Source organism: Mirounga angustirostris, unplaced genomic scaffold (assembly GCF_029215605.1).
Source record: "Mirounga angustirostris isolate CCGP_5_RB_7025 unplaced genomic scaffold, mMirAng1.0.hap1 SCAF_1, whole genome shotgun sequence".
Lineage (NCBI taxonomy): Eukaryota > Metazoa > Chordata > Mammalia > Carnivora > Phocidae > Mirounga > Mirounga angustirostris.
Window position 1 is genome coordinate 149,072,052 of NW_026991709.1, and position 22,437 is coordinate 149,094,488.

Consider the following 22,437-nt stretch of genomic DNA (forward strand, 5'->3'; position numbering starts at 1 on the left):
ACCACCAGGGGACAGTGTGAACCCACCTCCCCTAAAGTGGGACCCAAAGTCGGGCAGGGATAGCCAAGGGTCCACACAAAGAGCTCTCCTTTGGACTGGGGCAGGGTATACACAGCTGCAGGAAAGCTAGGACCCTGGCACCATCCCTACGGAGCTGTCTGGAGAGGCCCAGGTCTCCCCCTACCCTTAAATACCAGCCTGGCTTTCACATCCTGAGGCCCACAGGCGGGTTCCAGCGGGGCTGTGGGGGTGAACGGGAGGGGAGGGCGGGCTCCGGCGGGACTGAGGCAGGGGTGGTGCCGGGAGGGGAGGACAGGACGGGCTCCAGCGGGCTGAGGGGCTGGGGGGAGGGGAGGGCGGGCTCCGGCGGGACTGAGGCAGGAGGGGAGGGGAGGACAGGACGGGCTCCAGCGGGGCTGCGGGGGTGAACGGGAGGGGAGGGCGGGCTCCGGCGGGACTGAGGCAGGGGCGGTGCCGGGAGGGGAGGGGAGGACAGGACGGCTCCAGCGGGCTGCGGCGCTGGGGGGAGGGGAGGGCGGGCTCCAGCCGGACTGAGGCAGGGGTGGTGCCGGGAGGGGAGGACAGGACGGGCTCCAGCGGGCTGCGGCGCTGGGGGGAGGGGAGGGCGGGCTCCAGCCGGACTGAGGCAGGGGTGGTGCCGGGAGGGGAGGACAGGACGGGCTCCAGCGGGCTGCGGCGCTGGGGGGAGGGGAGGGCGGGCTCCAGCCGGACTGAGGCAGGCGTGGTGCCGGGAGGGGAGGACAGGACGGCTCCAGCGGGCTGCGGCGCTGGAGGGAGGAGAGGGCGGGCTCCGGCGGGACTGAGGCAGGGGTGGTGCCGGGAGGGGAGGGGAGGACAGGACGGGCTCCAGCGGGGCTGTGGGGGTGAACGGGAGGGGAGGGCGGGCTCCGGCGGGACTGAGGCAGGGGTGGTGCCGGGAGGGGAGGACAGGACGGGCTCCAGCGGGCTGCGGGGCTGGGGGGAGGGGAGGGCGGGCTCCGGCGGGACTGAGGCAGGAGGGGAGGGGAGGACAGGACGGGCTCCAGCGGGGCTGTGGGGGTGAACGGGAGGGGAGGGCGGGCTCCGGCGGGACGGAGGCAGGGGTGGTGCCGGGAGGGGAGGACAGGACGCCTCCAGCGGGCTGCGGCGCTGGAGGGAGGAGAGGGCGGGCTCCGGCGGGACTGAGGCAGGGGTGGTGCCGGGAGGGGAGGGGAGGACAGGACGGGCTCCAGCGGGGCTGCGGGGGTGAACGGGAGAGGAGGGCGGGCTCCGGCGGGACGGAGGCAGGGGTGGTGCCGGGAGGGGAGGACAGGACGGCTCCAGCGGGCAGCGGCGCTGGGGGGAGGGGAGGGCGGACTCCGGCGCACCTGTCGTAGCAGTTGAAGTCGTCCAGCCAGCAGCCCTTCTTGACGAGCTCGATGGTGCCGGAGCTGTTGCGCCAGGAGGCGTAGCAGTGCAGCCGCTTGTCCTGCTCGCCCTCGCAGCGCTCCAGGCCGCTCTGGTTGGTGCGCTCCAGCTCCCAGTTGGCGTTGTAGTAAATGCACTCCCGAGTCTCGGCCTCCCCGCGCCCGGAACCTGTGCCCAGGAGATGAGAGAAGGGCTGAGCGCTCCACGAACCCCGGCGCCTGCCCTGAGTCCCCGGCCACCTTGCAGGAGGCTGAGTGGTGGGTGGGTGTCCAACAGCCAGACTGATGGCTACACGCACACAAAGGGGCTCCGCTGATGGCCGAAGCTCCTGGGTGGGGGTGGGGGTGGGGACGGCTCCCTTGCAGCAGCAGAAATGGAGGAGCCCTCGAAACCCCAGGGCACAGGAGAATCACTGGGGGGGGGGGGGGGGGGGCGCTGCTAAAAATACACATTCCTGGGCCTAGCCCATACTGAACAGTTTAAACGGGGGCAGAATCTACTACAGTTTTAAACACCACCACCCTCTACCTCCAGCCCCCTCCCCACCCCACAGAATCTCAGGTGACCCGGCCACAGACCTCAGGGACCATGTCTGGGCACACTCTGAGGCAGCTTCCTGCTGTTGCTATCTGCCTCATCCTGGGGAGACACACTGCTGGTGTGTCCCCCATCCCCGTCCAGACTGAATAGGAAATAAGGACCCTCCAGTCCAGTGTCCTTCCAGCACCCAGCAACCACACCTGGTGCTCAGCAGGGCAGGAGAAGGTCTAAGAATCAGGCCAGCATGATCAGGGTAAGGCTCCCAGAGTCACAATAGGGAGTATGTACCCCAAGCAGAAGGAGGGCTGGCTGGTGGCTAGAAGTGGTTAACAGAATCCTCCCAGCTGGGCTTGGCGCCTGAAGACCCCTGTGAGCACTCCCCACCATTCCTGTGCCCTGTTCCACCCCCTGCATGAGTGCCATCCAGGTGGCCAAACACCTGGACCCCCAACTGCCCCCTTCAAATATTCTTTCCTTCAAATATGGCCTCAAGCATTCACCAAATCCACCTTTCTCACCAACCCCTCCCAAGCAACCCCGTCTCAGCCCTCCCATCTGCCCAACTGCCAAGACCCCCAAAGCCCTGTAATGGGAAGGAGGAAGGAGATGCCAAAGGAGGTTCCCAGGAAACAGATTATGGCCCCTGCCCCTGACTCCTGGGCTGAAGAGCTCTCCAGAACTCTGTCTGCGAGTGCCCTACCATGGTCCCTTTACAGGACACCCATGATCAACCTCACTACCAAAAATCACACAGACACCCAAGAGGAAATCAGCACCAAGCATCCACCTGACCTCGCCACTCTTCTTGGGCCTACTGCAGGCCAGGGATCTGATGCCACCTCTAGCTGGTATTCCTGCCCCAGGAAGGAGGAAGGACGGGTCAGAGTCACCCCCACGGATGGACAGTCAGCCAGCCCACCAGCAGCCAGAAGAGAAGATCCCACCCCAACCCTGGGGGAGAGCCTGAGTCTTAACAGCCCAAAGCCTCCCTCATCCTCCACTTCACGCCCACAGTGGCCATCGTGAGCAAAGAACTTGATATGCCATGGTACACCCAGGGAGAAGGACAAAGACTGGCTGTCAGGAGGGAAGCCCCCCTCCCCCCACTGCAGGTCATTCTCTAGTCACCCCAGCCCTTCTGCAGCTCTCTGCAGTGACAAGAGGCTCCTCCAGAGGCCAAGGGCAAGCAGCAAATCTCAAAGCTCTAAGGGTTCAAAATGTCATCCTATCAGAATGCCAGTGTCTAGCCATGGCTCTGGGCATCCAAGGACACTTGTAAGAAGAGTGGCCTCCCAACCACCCAGGCAGCTGGGACCCAGCCTGGTCCATAAGAAGGGCATCAGGGTCAACAAAGGGGCTCATGCAGGAGTGCATGTTGGCTTCCCCCAGCCAGGCCCTTCATCGAGCGTAAGGCTTAAGGTTTTAGGGGAGAACCTGAAGGGATGGGATGAGCTGCAGGTAGGGGTGCTGGCTACTCCTCAATCTTGCTTCCCCCACTGCCATCACACCATGTTTCCAGGCCCCTGAATACGCTCCACCTCTGGGCTTATCACAAGTTACTATCTCTGGCTGCAGGATGCTCCCCACTTTCTCCTTTAGATTCTGGCTCTTCTCTCTCCAGAGACCAGGCAAACTCTCTACCTCCACAGGCCCTTGTGCTTCCTCCATCACCTAATTTACCACTCTTTTTTTTTTAAAGATTTTATTTATTTATTTGACGACAGCAAGAAGGAACACAAGCAGGGGGAGAGGGAGAGGGAGAAGCAGGCTTCCCGCTGAGCAGGGAGCCCAATGCGGGGCTTGATCCCAGGACCCTGGGATCATGACCTGAGCCGAAGGCAGATGCTTAACGACTAAGCCACCCAGGCACCCCTAATTTACCACTCTTGACTAACTACCTATTGTTTTTTAAAGAAATGTTTCAGACATTCAAAATGTGTAAAAATAATGTAACCAAAGACAACCTCCAAGAGAAAATAACATAGTGAATACTCATATTAAGAAATAAAACATTATAAATGTACTTGAAAATCACTTTTGAAATGTCAGCCTCCCCCACGAGCCTGCAAGGCTGATGAAAGCAGAAGCCCTGACTATCTTGAGTGCTAGAACCAGTTCCAGACACATGGCAGGTAGACAGATGGAAGAATAAACGGACAGAGGACATGGTTATCACCCAGCGAGAGCAGGATTTGAAGGGAAGGGACTACAGGAGGCGTGGCCTGAGCCTGCAGCCCCAGCCTGAGGGTCCTCAGGGGAGTTCCCATCTCCACGTAGACAACAAGCAACAAGCCCCCTGTGCAAGGTGAGGAGTCCCAACATTGACAGTGCCCAAGGCCGGCCCAGCTTCTCTCCTCATGCCACTCACCAAGCAGAGGCTCCTCTGGCCATTACCATGGGCAGGACACAGGTGGACAGGGCTGGGGAATGCCAAATCTCAAGGCTCCAGGTAGGACCCAAGGGCTCAGGATATAACTGGACCCCCACCCCCCCCCCACCCCCAGCCACGACCAGATCTTCCTACACACAACTGAGAGTAAGGCAGCCCTAAGCTGGCCGGACTTCGTTCAAATCCTGGCTCTGATACTTCTGGGTAAGTTATCAATCCACCCTGTGCCTCTGTGTCCTCATGTGTGAAAAGGGGATGATAGAAGCACCTCACTCCTCAGGCTGTTCTTGAGCCAAATGAGTTGATGCATTTTAAGAGTGGTTATGACAGTACCTGGCACATTAGCTGTCCTATCAGGAGCCATACCCCTCCCTGCTGCCTGTGACAACCCTTCACATTACAAGCCCCCCCAGGAGGGCTCCCAGCCCATCAAGCAGGGATTGTGCACACCAACGCCTCCAAAAGCTTTGCACTCAGAGCCAAGGTGGACCTGGGGAGACGGGGAGACTCCAAGCCCCTCCCACACCACACCCAGGATCTGCTGCCAGCTGGAAACCCAGGGCCTCCCCCTTCCTCCCTCCTCCCTGGGCTCTGCTTCTGCAGACACGCAGCTATTTATAGCCTCTGGCAACACTCCAACCACAAGGCAGCCTCTGCCTTTTAACAGACACAGGGTTCCTGCCCACGCTTGCGCTTGCTCCCGGGCGGGGCACCCATGCGCAGGAGGCTCCCCTGACCCCCACCCACTCACCTATCCCAGCAGGAGAGGAAGCTGCGCTCCCAAGATGGGGTGCCTGCAATCCCCCCATATTTGCTACCACAGAGCCCTGAGGGCAGCCTACCTCCCGGATACCTGGGCAAGTGGCTCACTCCATCCCTGAGTCACAGCCGACCCAACTGCTGGCCTCCAAAGGAACCATGCGTCCCCAACAGACAGTTTCTAGGTTCCTTATTGGAAAGAAGGCCCCAGTACTCCCCGAGCCCTCAGCCCAGGTGGGCTGAGAAACCCCACTCGTGGACACACACTAGCACTGAGAAAAATAAAAATGCATACTCCACTCTGAACCAACATTCCAGAGCTTGCCCTAAACAGGCCAGTTCTGACACCCGAGGACAAGCACTGGGAGGTGTTTCCCAGTCCAGATGGCCTCGGACACAGCCCACGATGTGCTGGGGAGAAGCAGGGGAAAGCCTACCCGGACCCTGCCTGGAAGGCACTCAAAGCACAACAGGGAGGGAAGCGTGACAGAGGGATGCAGAAGTGAGGGCGATTAAGGCAGAGCCTTGGCAGGAGGATACGAAGCTAGCGTGGCCATGCCTCCCCTGGGGTTCCCTGAGCTCTGGCCTTGGGGTGCATCCAGCCAGCCAACATCTCCCAGAGGAACCCGAGCAACCAGCAACCGGCTGCACTCTACCCTTGGCTCCTGAAGCCCCTCGGCAGCGCCTGCCCCCCACCCCAGGAAGCAGATGCCCAGCCCCAACCACGGGGCACTGTAGACCAGTGAGAAAGGGATGCCACCCACCACATCCACCTCAGCCCCCTGTCATCAGCATGCCAAGGTGCACCCTCCTCCCAGATGCCTCCATGCCTGAGAGGTGGCCAAGTGAGGCATGCCCAGTGCTCTCTCTCCCTTACTGCCCAGACTCCAGATCTGCCTAGAGAGAAGAGGCAGCCTTCCCCTAGCCAGTGGCCAGGCTCCCTTCCTGGGAGGCTCCTGCCTTAGGCTCCCCTCGCCCTGCCCTCCTCAGAAGGCAGCCCTACAGTTAGCTGAGTACCTGCTGCCCCAGCAGCTTCCTCCAGGGGAGCCAAGAAGGGCCCAGAGACCTGAAGGTTCCGGCTCCCAGTGACAGTACCTAGTCCATGTTCATGATTCCGCCTCCCCCACAAGAGTAAGAATGGCCAGGGTGTGGGGACTAAGGGAACCTAAAAGGGCGAAGGGGAGGTGCAAGGGGGAAGGCTGGAGTGTGAGAAAGACACCCACAGACACACATAACACTTGAGTGTGCACCCACTGGGGAGTGGCACAGACGGAGAGTGGGGCAGAAAAGAATCCAAAATGCATGTATACTTTATCTTTGAACTTTCACACAAGAATTCAGTATGTTTCCAGGAGCCAAACAATCTCTGACACACTGGCTTTCTTGCCTCGACCCATTTATTTGTGAGCCATCCACGCTGATCCACATTCATTTAACAAACACATAGCAGGCACTAAACTAAGCACTTTACAAATAATAATTTCAGGGCGCCTGGGTGGTTAAGCGTCCGACTCTTGATTTCGGCTCAGGTCATTATCTCAGGGTTGTGAGACTGAGCCCGTATTAGGGCTCCACGCTGGGCATGGAGCCTGCTTAAGATTCTCTCTCTCCCTCTCCCACTGCCCCTCCCTCTCAAATAAATAAACAAGTAAATAAATAAATCCTAAGCTGAGGCACAGTGAGGTGACGTACCTTCCCCAAGTTACTACCAAGTGTCAAAACCAGGTTTGGAACCCTGGCGGCCTGGCTCCGCAGTCCGTGTCCTGCAGCCGCCCCTGCAGCTCTGTGGTGCGCGCAGTCCACTGTACAAGCTCACTACTGAAGTGTCCTGTCCATCCTCCCGATGGACTTCTAGGTTATTTACAAGGGGTGCTGATCTGAGCACTACCACCAGGAAACCTCTAGACTCCTCCTATGTGCTTTCTTGTGCTCACGTATGGGAGGGCAGTTCAGGGGGTATGTCAGTCATGCTGGGTCCTATCACAGGGTAGGAGCATCTTCAACTCACTAGAGACTGTCCAACTTTTCTCCCAAGGACCCATCTGGATGTACCGATTTATGTTCCCAGAAGACTACAGCCCCGCTGAGCCACACCCTCACCCCTGATATTTGCTCACCTGGTCAGTATGAAATTGTGCAGGACAGTTTTGATCCCCATTTCCTGATTATTTGTGAAACTGATCATCCTTTTGTGTTTATTAATCTCTGCTTCTGAGAAATGCCTGTTCACATCCTTTCCCATTTTTCTGCTGGGATGTATTTCCCAGGAGTTGTATAAATTCTTTATATATTCTTGGTAATAAAACTTTTCTAACCATATAGTAACCCTCTTCATTTGGTCATTTGCTCTTCACCAAAAAGGCTATTTGATCTGATGCTGACATAGCTATATAACATTTTGTGTTAGTATTTTCTGAATTTATCTTTTTCTTTTATTTTAAATCTTTCTGTATCTTTTTCTTCCAGTTCAGTTTAACACTGTCTTTGACCTAGAATTGAGTTTCATTACATTCATGATTACTGCTATGTTTACATTTGTTTTTTCTCTATTGCTACAACCTTTGGATTATCTTCTTTAATTCCACATTTCAGCCACTCTGGTCTGGAAGTAATGCACTCCATATCTATTCTATTACAAGCTAGCCTTTAAACTTTAATATGTACTATTTATGCTAAAAACCTAAAGTTAACATCTCTACCATCCCTCATAGGAACTTAACTGTTTTAGCCCCAATTACCTCCTTCCAACCACACTTAGTTTAACTTAACATTGGTGTTAAATATTTAATCTGCTATTGTTGTTGTTCTTATGTGCCTACCAGAGTAGATATGATCTGTGTTGTATACACTCAGTATTTTCTTATTTGTCCATACATTCATCAGTTTGTCTGCTCAGCCAACCCTACATCTCTATTCTTCCTTCTGGGACCACTGTCCTTCCAAAAATCATCCTCCTTCAGTAAAGATCTTTTGTAGAGAAGCTTTTGTTTGCTTTTCTGAAAGCGTTATTTTGCCCTGTTTCCCAACTGACAGTTTAAAAGAACATAAACTTTTAGGCTGAGTTATTTTCTCGTCATTTTGAAAATATTGGGTGCCTGGGTGACTCAGTTGGTTAAGTGTCTGCCTTCAGCTCAGGTCATGATCCCAGGGTCCTGGGATCGAGTCCCATATCGGGCTCCCTGTTCCGCAGGGACTCTGCCTCTGCCCCTCTCTCTCTCTATCTCTCATGAATAAATTAAAAAAAAAAAAAAGAAAATATTATTCCACAGTCTTCTGACTTCTATTATTGCTGGAAAGTCTGCTATTATTTTAACTTTGTAGATACTCTGTCTTTTCTCTTTGGCTACTTTTCTTAGATCCTCTCTTTGCAGTTTCACTATGAGCTGTGTGTCTAAGTTTATGTTTAAGTTTATTTACACTGCTTGGAAAAATATACTTTTTATCCAAGGATTCACCTCTATTATCAATTCTGAACAATTCTTGGCTTTTTATCAATTTGAGTATTACATCTCCCTATTCTATGATTCTGAAATTCCTATTAAAGTATATTAGACTTGGGACACCTGGGTGGCTCAGTCAGTTAAGCGTCTGCCTTCAGCTTAGGTCATGATCCCACAGTCCTGGAATCCAGTCCCACATCAGGCTCCCTGCTCAGCGGGGAGCCTGCTTCTCCCTCTTCCTCTGCCCCTCCCCCCCAGCTTGTGCTCACACATGCTCTCTCTCTCATGTGCCCTCTCTCTCTCAAATAAATAAATAAAAATCTTTAATAAATAAAGTACATTAGATTTTCTCATTCTATCCAGTATTTTAACCCTGCCTTTATATTTTCCAATTCTGTAACTAGGCACTATTAGGGATAATTCCATATGGCCTAACTTCCAATTTATGAATTCTCTCTTTAGCTGTGTCTAATTTGCTATTTAGCTCTTCTACTTAATTTATAAATTCAATTAACCCATTTTTTCATTTCTAGAAGTTCTATTTTTAAAAAAAGTTCTTGGTTGATTTTGATACTTCTGTTATTTGTCATACTTCCAAACCCCTATTTTATAATTCCATAATTTAATTTCTTGAACATTTATTTCTGCCACCTCTTAGTATGATGATTTTTCACTCATGGTATCTTGTTTCCTTGCATGTTTGGAATTTAGGATTCTCATAATTTCGGATTCTGTTTTTGGATACAGAGCTTATGTTCATCAGGCCTCTATTGTGAGAATACTCGAAGGCCAAGTTTGAGGGGGCAACCTTCCAGAGATAATTTATGTTTTTGCTTCTGCCAAACTTTCTAGGACATCATCAATTTGGAATCACTTTAATTTCTCAACTTCGAGTTTCCCAGAGAACACTAGTTGGTATGAACTTCAACTGCAAGCTCATGTAAGCACAGACCTATGGTTATAAATTCTCAAAGGAAGCTACCTTGCCTCCCTATCAACCTAGGACAAGACAGTTTCATTTTATACTCCCTTTGTCAGCAAAAGGATGTTCCTTCTAGTCCATACTTTCACTGAAGGTATAACCCTATGGAAGTTTTATCATATGAGGGCCTCAGTCTCAATTTCATACCTTATCTCTCATGCTTTACACACTGCCACTAAACCTACACCTCTAAGTTAGGGAGAGGGGCAGAGTCCCCCTGGGAATCAACAACTTTAGCTAGTGGAGGTATACAGTTCTAATTTCCAGCCTCCTTTTGCTTCTCCCTTTCTTATATATGCAGCTATGCATATCCATTTTAAAAGGACATTTATTATATCTTATCCAGCATTTCTACATGTCTCGCACGAGGAGGTTTATCAGCTGTTTAACTATTTCACTATTATTGCCGAAATATAAGTCCAGGAGCACTTTCCAAGGGTGACAGGAAGAGATCTATAAGCTTTCACAAGCCCAGCCTAGGAACAAGGAATCAAGCCAGGTCACCTCAATTCACTTCCAACTTCAACTCTGTAAACAAGTCCCTGGCACCATCCTCCCATAGAACAACGTGTGGGTCCAGGGCCATCCTCTGGAATCCTTGTCTTTCTCCAAGCCCCATCATTTCTGAAGAATACTAAAGAGAGAGCTTCCAGGTAAAGGTTTAAGGATTATACACAAAAATTACTTTTGCCACCTTCTGTAATCTCATGAAAACCACAGCAAAGAGAAGTTTTTTAAAGCCTAAAACCGTAAGGACAAAAAGAACAGGAAAGAACCACAGAAATGAAATTCTGAAGCTGGAAAGCAGATACGTAAGTGGTCAATAACCACACAGACTCCTGAGTTGGCTGTGAAGAAAGCTGAAAAGCAACATGATTTCCACCACAGGAGCCTCTAAAACTCAGGAATTTGTGGCACCAAATGTCTCTGGAAGAGTGGGGTGAAGGTGAGTCCAAAGACAAAAGGCTGGCCAGATCCTCAGAGCTCACTACCACTTGCCATGGCTGGGGGCTACCTCCCCCAATCCAGCAGAGAGTAGGTTATTTTCTAAAGAAGATAAAATAAAGAGCCTGGATAGGGAGCAGTGGGAAAAATTGAGGGCACAGGCACCATACTGAAACAAGAGGAATACAGAATAATATACGAAATACAGAAACTCCAGCTCTCTTCCCACCATGGCTCCCAGGATATTGGCAGCCAGGCCTATACCTATCCTTCCCCACCAATCCCCTAACACAAAGCAGAAGATACTTCTCAGGAGAATCTAACTAATGTCAAAAACAACCCCATCAGATCATCCTACAGTTGGCAGGTTCTACTCAGGAGTTCAGAGCTTTCAATCAGTATTCAGGTCCATCCTTAAAATGAACAGGTCTAGGAAAGCCACTTACCTGAAAGACAGAGATAAAAGCATGTAGGGGAGAAAAAAATCAACTTGGAGAATACAGAGATTATGTAGGGAGAATATAACTTCAAAAATTCTATCAATACCCTCAGAGAGCTAAAAAACCAATGCACCCGTGAAAAGTAAATCGAATGGTATTGTTAAAAGACCAGAAAATGAAAGAGCTCTTGGGAATTAAAAATATATATATTATATATATTATATATATGGCAGAAATGAAACTCAACAGAAGGATTAAAAGATAACACTGAAGTAATCTCACAACCAAAGTCAAGTAAACACACAAGGATACAGAAAATAAGAAAGAAAACAGAAAAGGAATCTAGAGGCCCAGTCCAGGAAGTTCAACACCTAACTAACAGCAGTTCCAGAAGGAAAAAACAAAAGGGAAGAAATCAAAGACCAGCACAGTGCCCCCCAGCAAGACCCATCACTGTGAAACTTCACCACAGTGGGGACAAGAAAAGATCCCACAACAAATGTCTATCAAGAGAGAAATATCACCTATAAAAAATTAGGAATCAGAATGGCTATGAACTTCCTTACAGCCAATAATACTTGGAAGCTAGAATATAATGGGACAGTGCTTCACAATTTGGAGGGGAAAAGACTTCCTATTTATAAGCTCATACCCAGTTAACTATTAATGAAATGTGAAGGGAAAAGAGAGAAAAGTAAGATCACAAAAATGTACCTCCTATTCACCCTTTCTTAAAAGGTAGTAGAGGGGGGCACCTGGGTGGCTCAGTCGTTGGGCGTCTGCCTTCGGCTCAGGTCAGGATCCCAGGGTCCTGGGATCGAGCCCCGCGTTGGGCTCTCTGCTTGGCGGGAAGCCTGCTTCTCCCTCTCCCACTCCCCCTGCTTGTGTTCCCTCTCTCTCTGTGTCTCTGTCAAGTAAACAAAATCTTAAAAAAAAAAAAAAAGGTAGTAGAGGATATGCTCCACCAAAATGAGGAAATAAACAAAAAAAGAAGATACAACAAGGATACAAAAACCCAAAGATGCAACACAAGAGATAGTGACAGGTATCTTAAAGATGAAAAGCAAAGGAGATACAGGGTGACAGCCAGACCAGGATGGGAGAAAGGTCTACATGTGAACTCTGTTCAAACTGCTGGCTGACCTTTAACTACACAGGCACCAATCACACTTCAAGCAACCAGGTAAGCCTAAAGGAACTAAAACAGACATTGCAGCAGCTACACACCACAGAAGAGTTTGTGAATTCAGCCAATATAACTACCTGCTAACACAAAAACCAAAAAACAAAAACAAACTAACAAAATACCAACAAAACAAACTCAAAACAAGCAATGCTTTTAAGAGGAACATAACAAAATTCAGAGCCTCTACCAATTATCACTCACAATATTTAGATATAACCCAAGATTATATGAAAAATAGGTAATGTGTCTCATATTCAAGAGAATAGATAATCATTGGAGATTAATTCTAGGATGATCAGATGTTGGAATTAGCAAAGATTTTAAAGTAACTATCAGAAGTATACGTTCAAGAAAGTAAAGGAAAATACATTCCAATGAAGGCATTGATAGGATATATCAGCAGAGAAATAGAACCTACAAAAAAAAAAGGAACGAAATGGAAATTCTAAAACTGAATAACCTGAAACAAAAAATTCACAAAGACAGGTTGAACATAAATGAATGGAAATAAATATACCATGTCAACATAGTTAGAGTGGTTATTAAGATGAAATGTTGTAACACTAAGACACAAAAATGGATGATTTATTTCCCTATTGAAGCCCCACCAACTAGTACCACTTCCCAATATTGAAACAATTTCTCACACCTATGAAATATCACTTCAAAAGAACTGAAATGCTTCACTCTTATGGGAAAAGCTGTCCATTTTCCAACTTCTGTGTTTCTTCTTTGTTTTAAATTAAGCATCCATATAGGCATGAATATATTTCTGGACTTTCTATTCTATTCCACTGTCTCTTTAGCTATCTAGCACCAAAAGCTTCCCATTTTATTTATTTTTTTAAAGATTTTATTTGAGAGAGAGAGAGGAAGAGAGAGAGCATGAGCACGGGGGAGGAGCAGAGAGGGAGATGGAGAAGCAAACTCCCTTCCAAGCAGGGAGCCCGATGTGGAGCTCAATCCCAGGACCCCCAGATCACTACCTGAGCCCAAAGCAGATGCTTAACCAACTGAGCCACCCAGGTGCCCCAAAAGCTTCCCATTTTAATTACTACAGCTTTACAATGAAGCCTGAAATCCAGTAGGCACAACTTGTTCTTTTTCTTTAAGATAGCCTTGACTCTTCTTAGTCCTTTGCATTTCCAAACTGTTTTACTCTGAGGATTAAAGATTAGACCCTACAGGCTTTTTCTGCATCTACTAAGATAATCCTACGGGTTTTTTTGCTCTGTTAACATGGCAGATTAGATTTTCAATTGTTAAATCAATTATGCATTTCTGAGATTAAAACACTTGGCCATGATATATATATATATATATATATATATATATATATATTTTTTTTTTTTTTTTTTTTACATATTGCTGGATTCTATTTGTGAATGTTTTAAAGACTTTTGCACCTTATACTCATTAGGGATACTAGTTCTATTTATCTCTCCTGCTCTATGTTCCCTTATCTCACTTTTATTACTTTCTTTTCAATTTATGAATTCTCTATTATTCCATTTGTCCCCTTTATTAGCTTGAAAGTTATCATCTTTCTATCCTTTAGTGGTTACCCTAGAGATTACAGCATGCCTTCTTGAATTATCAAAACCTAATATTAATAGGTAGTTTTATCCTCTTGGTGGCCAATGTGAGAACTTTTAGAACAATTAAATTCTATTTTCACTCCACTCTCCATATAGCATTGTTGTCATGTGTTGCTTTTTTATGTATTTCGAATTCAATAACGCACTTCTTTCATGTCCACATGCCTATCATTTTCAATATTCTTCATTCTTTTCTGCATCTCTGACCTCCCGTTTAGATCATTTACCTTCTGCCTGAAGACCACCCTCTTTACTTGATACTTTCACTCTTTTTTTTTTAAGATGTATGTATTTATTTTAAAGAGAGAGAGAGGAAGAGAAACAGAGTGGGGGGGAAGGGCAGAGAGAGAGAGAGAGAAAGAGAGAGAATCTCAAGCAGACTCCCTGCTGAGCGTGGAGCCCAACATGGGGCTCAATCTCACAACCCTGAGATCATGACCTGAGCAGAAATCAAGAGTCGGATGCTTAACCGACTGAGCCACCCAGGCACCGCGATACCTTCATTCTTGAAAGACAGTTTCACTTGATATAGAAGTTTAGGTTGACAATTATTTCTTTTAGCCTTTAAAACTATCATTCCATCGTCTTCTGGCTTCCACTATTTTTGAGAAGTTAGATGTCAATATAACCATTACTCTTTTGATTGTAAATATGCCTTTTTTTCCTCTGGTTGCTTTTTAAGATTCTCTTCTTGGGGTTCAGAAGTATGGCTGGAATAAGAAGAGATGTGGAGGGCGCCTGGGTGGCTCAGTCGTTAAGCGTCTGCCTTCAGCTCAGGTCATGATCCCAGGGTCCTGGGATCGAGTCCCACATCAGGCTCCCTGCTCGGCGGGAAGCCTGCTCCCTCTCCCACTCCCCCTGCTTGTGTTCCTGCTCTCGCTATCTCTCTCTGTGTGTCAAATAAATAAATAAAATCTTTTTAAAAAAAAAAAAAGAAGAGATGTGGAATTTTTATTTATCTTATCTAGGTTCACAAGGCATCTTGAATCTGTGGCTTGATGTCTTTCATTCATTTTGCAAAGTTATCAGCTATTATCTCTTCTGCTTCTTTTATTTCTCAGTCATTTCTGTGACTCTGATTACATGGATCTTAGATCTTCTCACTTCATCCTCTCTGTATCTTTCCCTCTCTTCTGTATTATCCTTTTCTCTTTGAAGGGCTTAGTCTGTATATTATCTTCTGATCTATCTTCCCATTCATTAATTCTCTCTTCAGTTTTACTTAACCTCCTGATAAAATCATCCACTGAGTTCTTAATTCTGTCCACGTACAATGCAGATCTATAACAGATTTTTCATTTAACTCTTACATATTTTTCCAGCTCTCTACTGAAAGCTCTCCACTTTTATTTCCTTGATCATAGCAAGCACTATTTTTCAATATGCATATGATAACTCCAGTCTGGAGTTCACCCAGGTTTGCTTCAGCTGTGATGTTTCTGATGGCTATTTATTTAAAATGATCATGATCACCCAGTAATGATACATGCAAAATTGTTTGTAAAATAATTTGAGGCCTACAATGATGTTATATTCCTATAATATTACATGTGCTTCTGGCAGGCAGCTAAGGCACCATTAATTCCAGAAGGTCCTAATCCTGCTTTAGATTTGTCTTCTCTTCGTGCCCCCTTACCCCCAAGTCTTTGGGGTTCCAGCTTGAAAGGAGGGGTTCACCATACCTGCCCTCTGTTGAAAACTCCAATCCCTATCTTCCTAGCCCCACAAGGCTATCAAATGCAAATGCAACCCTCTCAGTTGCCCACACGAAGGGCTAAAAAGAGATTCAAACATCAAAGTCACCACCCAGGGCCTCTGTTCTCACACAGATCTGACCTGGTAGGTCTTCACTATCTTCTTAGCTGTACAGTGCTTTCAGCCAGAGATGTTTCCTCAATCTGTCCATCTTTTCCAGATGCCTTCAGAAAGAGGGCTGGTCCTGGTCATCGAAAGAGGAAGGCTCCATATCTACTTTTTACCCAGCTTTTAGACTGTTTTCAGGAACACATAATACCCAAAGGGGAGAGGTCTACACATAACACAGAAACTGAAATCACCTATGTAGATAAGCCCGTTTGTGGAAGTGTTTAATCAGACCCTAGGGGCAGAGGCCTGAAAAAAGTAACTTCCATTCCAAAGCGTAACTCAAGAGGGAAACAGAATTCCCTTTCAACCAATTTTATTATTTCAGACTGTCAGGAACTGCATTGTGTCGTCCCCCCACCCCCAAAATTCTTACCTCCCAATGTGATTGTACTGGGAGATAAAGCCTTTAAAGAGGTAATTAAGGTCAAATTAGGTTATAAGGGTGGGGCCCTAATCCAATAGGACTGGTATCCTTAGATGAAGAGGAAAAGGCACCAGGAGTGTATCCACACAGAGAGAAAAGACCATGTGCGCACAGAGTAAGTAAGCAGCTATCTGCAAGCCAAAGACAAAGTCCTCACCAGAAACCATCCCTGCCGGCACCGAGGAGGACTTCCGGCCTCCAGAACTGTGAGAAAATACATTTCTGTTATTGAAGGCCACCCAGTCTGTGGTATTTCAAAGCCATCCATTCTGGGGCAGCCCTATCAGTCTAATGCACAGACAGTGTACCTCACCTCTACAATTTGGGAAAGCTGGTTGGGACATCATTCATCCTAGAAACAGTACCATAAATCCACTGTCACCTAAATCCACAAGCAGAGCCTGACAAGTGGGCTTACGCAAGGAATCCCAGTGAAAGAGCAGTGAAACAGCATGATGGAGAAGGAGCCTAGGAAAGCACAGGCTCTGGAGAAAAGTCATCTCAAACGATCTTCCCTAGTTCTGTGGCCAATCGTGGCAGAAAGTTATACAAGGGAACACCGCACACGCTCAGACAGGAAGTGAAGCTCACCAGCTTACTTTCTGTCATGAGAAGCTTTTCACCAGATTCTAAAATAATTCTTCTGCAAGTGTCTCCTATAGCCCCTACCACCATTATCACCACATGGGAAATCAGGATCCTGCCACGCCACGATCCTGTCAAATGAACTGGGGTCACCAGTGGTGGTGTCCTGTTATGCACAGCTCCTCACAACCTTCAGCAAGGGCGTCAGTCTCTCTGGAGGGCGGAGGCCATGTAGAGCATGGCTGGTGAGCTCACACAGCCATCCCAGACCCAGACCAGCATTTACTGGCAAGTCCATTGCTACCTCTCCTCTATCAACACAGTAACCAGGAGGCTCAGACACAGGAAGGAGCCTCTCTGGCTCTCCTCAGACATTAGACCTTGTCTGGGCACCCTTCATGAAGTGGGTTATTTCCAACCTCTGTAATCTAGCATTTTTGGAGGCTGGGGGGGGGGGGGGCGGGGAGGCTCACATATTGCTGCAGAAGGCCACCTGCCATCTCACCCAGCTTCTGCCCCCACTGCCATCACCTGGGTAGCCTCGTGGGGGGAAAAAAACCAGTATAGCCATTTCTCAGTACCTATTAAAATTTAAAATATACATGTCCTGGGGCGCCTGGCTAGCTTAGTCAGTACAGCACGCAACTCTTGATGTCAGGGCTGTGAGTTCGAGCCCCACATTTGGTGTAGAGATAACTTAAATAAATCTTTTAAAAAATAAATATACATGTCCTATGACCCAGAAATTCCTCTTGTCATCTATCCTTGAGAACCAATAAACTGTATACAGTCAGGAAATCCATCAACAGACTAAATAAAATGTAGTCTATATACCAACTTTGAAATTTCACACAGCTATTAAAAAAGATCAAGATAGACCCATATGTATGAGAAGGATTGCCAAAACATATCTCTGAATTTAAAAGGCATGACATGCAACAATACAGATGTTAAATCACAAACATGGTGAGCAAAAAGAAAAGATGGACACAAAACAGTTCACTCTGTAGATTCCACTCATATAAAGCACAAAAACAGGCAAAACTAACATGTGCTGTGAGAAGTCAGGATGGTGATTACCCTTAGGGATGTAGGGGTAAGACTGGAGGGAGCAAGAAAGGGCTTGGTGGGGATAGGGGCTGGTCAATTTCTGATTCTTGATCTAGATGCTGATTACATGGGCATATTTAGTTTGTGAAAATTCATCAAGCTGTCACTTATGATAATTACACTGTTCTACATGTATTTTATACCCCAATTAAATGTCTGAAAAGAGCAATACCATTTTAAGTTACAAAATCCAATTTCTCTAAGTACTTCCACAGATGCAGATAATGTGTGTAGAAGGACTCAAATGGGATCAGGTGGGGACCAAGAGTGGTAAAGGGCCCTGGTTTTATCTGTAACGTCTAACTTTCTGCAGTTGAATGTGTGTATAATTTGTAAAACTAAAAATTAATAAAATTTAAAATGGGAAAAGAAGTTATGGCCAAAGTGACCGCTACTCCCCCAGCTACACCCTGGTGCCTAACCAGGAGACCCCGGGGTAAAGGGAGGTTTGGGAGTGGTTTTTCAGGACAGAATTGCATTGTCCTAGTTCTCCTTTCCCTGAGTGGCCCTGCAGGACTCACTCTGAGGTGGGGGGTTCAGAGGAGGGGCCAGCCTGGTGGGAGGGAAAGCAGAATTCACCTCTATAACTTTTCTGCCCCTCTATTTCTAAGCCCCAGAGTAGATGAACCCTGATCCCCAGGTTCTCAGGCAGAGAGGCTAGATCTCCTTATGAGGCATGAGCCACAGGGCTCCTCTCTAACCCACTTCCCACCCAAGCCAGTTCTAAAGCAGGCCCTGGTCTGCCTGGCTAGTGAGCACCTGAAGGGAACATCAAAACTTGGGGGACAAGGAAATTCCCATAAAGTACATAAAAGTACATGGGTTTCTCAACCCATGGCTGTCAGCCCAGGGCTCTGAGAACTCACGCATTCTTTCTGAATCAATGGGGGAGGGCAGGAGGTAGAAAGAGGGTTGTCAATGACATTAGACATTAAAAGGCATTGTCCTCATACCTGAAAACACTATGCACCACTACACAAGCCAGAAGAAAAAAACATCCTGACATCAACACTCAAGAGAGTCAGCTTCCAAGTCAGCCTCCCATTTCCATTGGTTCAGGTTGAGGAGGCAAGCAGGGGCCCCACCCTCTCCTCGGATGGACAGACAACAGCTGGTCTGGTCACATCTTCCGAAATGCTTGACCACAAACTCCGGGAAGCAGCCTTCTCCATCCTCCAGCCAAGGGCTTGGGTTTCCAACCAGCCTTCCTTTTCCTTCCCCAGAACTAATTTTAGCCTCCTTGGTTGTCAGAGTGGAACTGAAATAGTCAACAGAGAAACATTTGCAAACAAGAACATGAGCTCACCTCACAAAACACCTCTGCTCCGGCCGAGAAGCTGACTAGAGGAGAGAAGTCCCATTGTGTGGCAGGCCAGGCCCCTAGAGAAGGTCCCCTGGGAGAAGGGCCACACATCTGCCCAGTGGAGCAGGCTTCCTTTCCAACACCTGCTCCCAATAACCACACGTCCATGAATGAAAACACCCAGCTAGGGCTGCCAGTCCGAGTCTGAAAAAAAGGCACATATGTGTCCAGCAAGAATGGAATAACCAGGGCGAAGCCTGGGGCTGTTCAAGGGCCAGAAGCCATGACTGATCCTAGGCCAGGAAGAGGCACAGCTCACCCCCAGCCCCTATCATCAGTTTCCAGCGCCTCGGACATAGACGTCACTGAGAAACTTAGAGACTCACAAGGCAGCAGCATCTCCTCTCCCCCATTCCCATCCCCACCCCCAACTCGGGCATCCAGGAGCAGCGCCACCAAGTCCTGAGGAAACAGGCACCTCTGGGCTGGGCTGGGCCTGAGTCTGGTGGAGAAAGACCGAAAACAGGAAGCCCCAAGAGGGTGGGTGTCTACAAAGAATTGGTGACTGGGTGGGAAGGAAAGTAGATAAAGAATTCCGAGAAGGCAACAAGATGGAACCAGAAGTCTCAACCACAGTAAGAAGCCCTTTAAAATAAACACTGGACACACCAATGGTGTGGAGAACTTGGAAACGCAAGCGTTCAGGACTGCGTCCTCCCACCGTTAAGAGCCCAGTCTGCAATCGGGTCCCAGGGCGGCAAGCTGTGCCTTGCTGAGCTCGAGATCGGAGAGGAGCCCCCAGAAAGCCCTCCCTAGCAAAGCCTGGAGTGGAGTACAGACGCGCAGCTGCCCACCTGCCAAGCCCGGCACACGCGCCCAGAGAGACCAACCCCAGTGCTGGCGCCCGTGCTGCCCACCCCACCTCCCGGGCCCTGCCCGCCGCCCCCCAGAGGCCAAGGTGGAGGCCTGCGCCCGTACCTCGGGGGAGAGGCTGCTCCCCTGCGCTGGCGTCCCCGGGCTCGGCGGGGCGCCAGGCGGCCGGCCTGCTCGAGGGCAGGGGCATGCCCGCGTCCTGCTGCAGCCCCGGCGCTGCTCCGGCCAGCCTCAGCTCCCAGCCGCAGCTCGGGCGGCTCCCCGGCCGGCGGCCCCGGGGTTCCAGGCGGCGCGGCGGCCCCGGCAACACGCACTGCCTGACATTCTGCGCGAGTGGGAGGGCGAGGTCCCCGTGCAAAGCTCAAGGCGGCGGGCAGAGGCGGGTGGGCGGGTGCGGGCAGGCAGGCTGCCCGGCCACCCACGGCCGCCACCTCCCTGAAACCCGAACCACTTCTGGGAAAACTCAAGGACGCCAGATTTCTCCTCGCTGGCTGGCCGAGGGACGCCTGAACCGCTCATTTCCAATCAAACTCTCAAGGCCGAGCAGGTTGAGCAAGCAGGGATCTCCCAGGCTTTGAGGAGACTCCAACCTCCCACCCTGAATCCCGGAAGGCGGGGTGCTGTGGGCATTAGCCATAACCCCACCTCCCACAACTGTCTCTTTAAAGCACCTCTAGATCGGAGGTTCTCAACCTGAGGTGATTTGCAACCCCTCTACCCAGGCCACTTTTGTTGTCAAAATTAAAAGGACTACTAGCAATTAGTGAACAGCGGCCGGGGATGGTGCTAAACATCTTACATCTTACAATGCACAAGACAGGTCTCGCCGCCACACCCTCCAAACACACACACAACAAAGAATCATGGGGTCCAGACTGTCCACAGTGTCAAGACTGAGAAACCCTGTCCTAGAATGAGGTCTACCCAGCCAGGACCCTGCCTGAGAGCTGTGCATCCAGTGTCATTCTCAAAAGTATTCCCACACCAGCCCCTCCTCACAGCCCCCAAATCTCCATCCACAGTAACAGGCCAGTATCTACAAGTGAATCTTAACTCTAAACTTGATATCCCTTGGTCCCCAATTGCACTACCGTGAGCTCCCAGGAAGGGGCTGAATGCATAGGCACTCAAGGGAGGGCTGCCTGGAGGAGGAGAAAAAGGAGGAGAGCAGGGCTGGAATGTAAACACTACACAGGGATCACAAAAGGCAGAAGTAAAGAAGTCCTGTCCGGTGGTTAGAAGCAATGTGGGAACAAGCCCAGTGCACCCCCCCCCCGCCAAGGGCAACAAGCTGCCCCTCAGGACTGGTACAGTGGCTATGTGTAGCGCAGCCAGGACTTCACGGAGTGCAATCCAGGGGGCTATAGGCTGCTGGTATCAGGGCAAAACAGAAAGTGTGCATGTACAATGCATGTGCTGGCTCTCACATGCACATGCTTTCTCTCTATTTGTATTCTCCTGGGGGAAGAGTCCACAGCTTTCAACAGATTCTCAGAGGGGCTCACGATACAAAGGTCCATGGTATAGAATGGGCACCCTTCACTGGGCTCCCTGAAAATTCCTTAGTTGAAGCGCCAGGAGAGGTCCAGGTGCTATTTGGCGATTCTCGATGCCCAGACAGACCCTGCAGAGTAGTACACCAGAGGCCCACCCAAGCTGTGGGAGACTGTGGCATCCCAGGACTTGCTTATTCACACAGCTGTAGAGCCTGGAAGGCTGGGTGAGTTTCTGGTATCATTTACCTCAGAAGAGCCTCTAAGAGATAAGGGTGTCCACTCCTCCCAAAAAGGGCAGCCCAGCCCTCCAGCGAGGAGTACCCAGCAGGTACAAGGATAGGGAGCAAAGGATGCCTTTCCCTGGGGAATGGTACCAACAGCCCTTGACAGCCACCACTACAACAAGCCTGAGGCTCACTTCACTCATCACTCATACACATTTCTCCCCCGGGGAAACAGACAACATCTGTGGATCAGAGCATCCAGCCCATGAGGACAACTTGGGCAGTCAAAGCTGACAAGAGTCAGGTCCTTCTCCACCAGTGGCTCCTGACATTCCACTCAGAAAGTCTCCACTCCACCCCCACAGGCCCTAACCTGAACCCCAAATACAGAGACAAATGTCAGAAGTTCTAAAGAGATACACAAGTGCGTCCAGGGTGTCCGTTGCAAGGCAAGAACCAAATAACTTATTTCTCAAGGATACTGAGCCAGGCACAGAACACAAAAAACTTGAAGAACTAAATGAACAGTGATCCTGTAACAAGCACCATGTGCCATTATTATACCATAAATTCCCCCCTTTCTTCTAGACCTGCACCAACCAATATGGTAACCACTAGCTAAATATGACTACTGAGCACTTGAAATGGGGAAAGTCTAAGTTGACATGTTCTCTAAGTATAAAATAAACACTAGATTTTGATGATAGTACAAAAAAAAAGAATGTAAAATGTCTCGTTAACTGTTTTAATACTGATTACATGGTGAAATTATTACTTGGTATATATTAGGTTAAATAAACATACCATTAAAGTTAATTTCACTGTGTTATAGACGAAATGTTTTTTTATTTAAATTCAATTAATTAACAT

At 48.9% G+C, this 22,437-nt stretch overlaps 1 protein-coding gene across 3 annotated transcripts in view; it reads right to left on the bottom strand.

The window, feature by feature from the left end:
* Positions 1-22,437, bottom strand: part of ACVR2B (activin A receptor type 2B) — a 41,215-nt gene that overhangs the window by 15,910 nt on the left and 2,868 nt on the right. Inside the window, exons 1-2 of one of the 3 annotated variants that reach the window (XM_045904028.3) lie at positions 19,953-20,223; positions 1,368-1,575 (exon numbers count right to left, since the gene is read on the bottom strand). In XM_045904028.3, coding sequence (XP_045759984.1) covers positions 1,368-1,575; positions 19,953-20,037 — 293 coding nt within the window. In that variant the 5' untranslated portion in view covers positions 20,038-20,223. Of the gene's footprint in view, positions 1-1,367; positions 1,576-19,952; positions 20,224-22,437 lie in introns of those variants that run through there. The other 2 variants (XM_045904027.3, XM_045904029.3) reach the window with 2 other exon arrangements.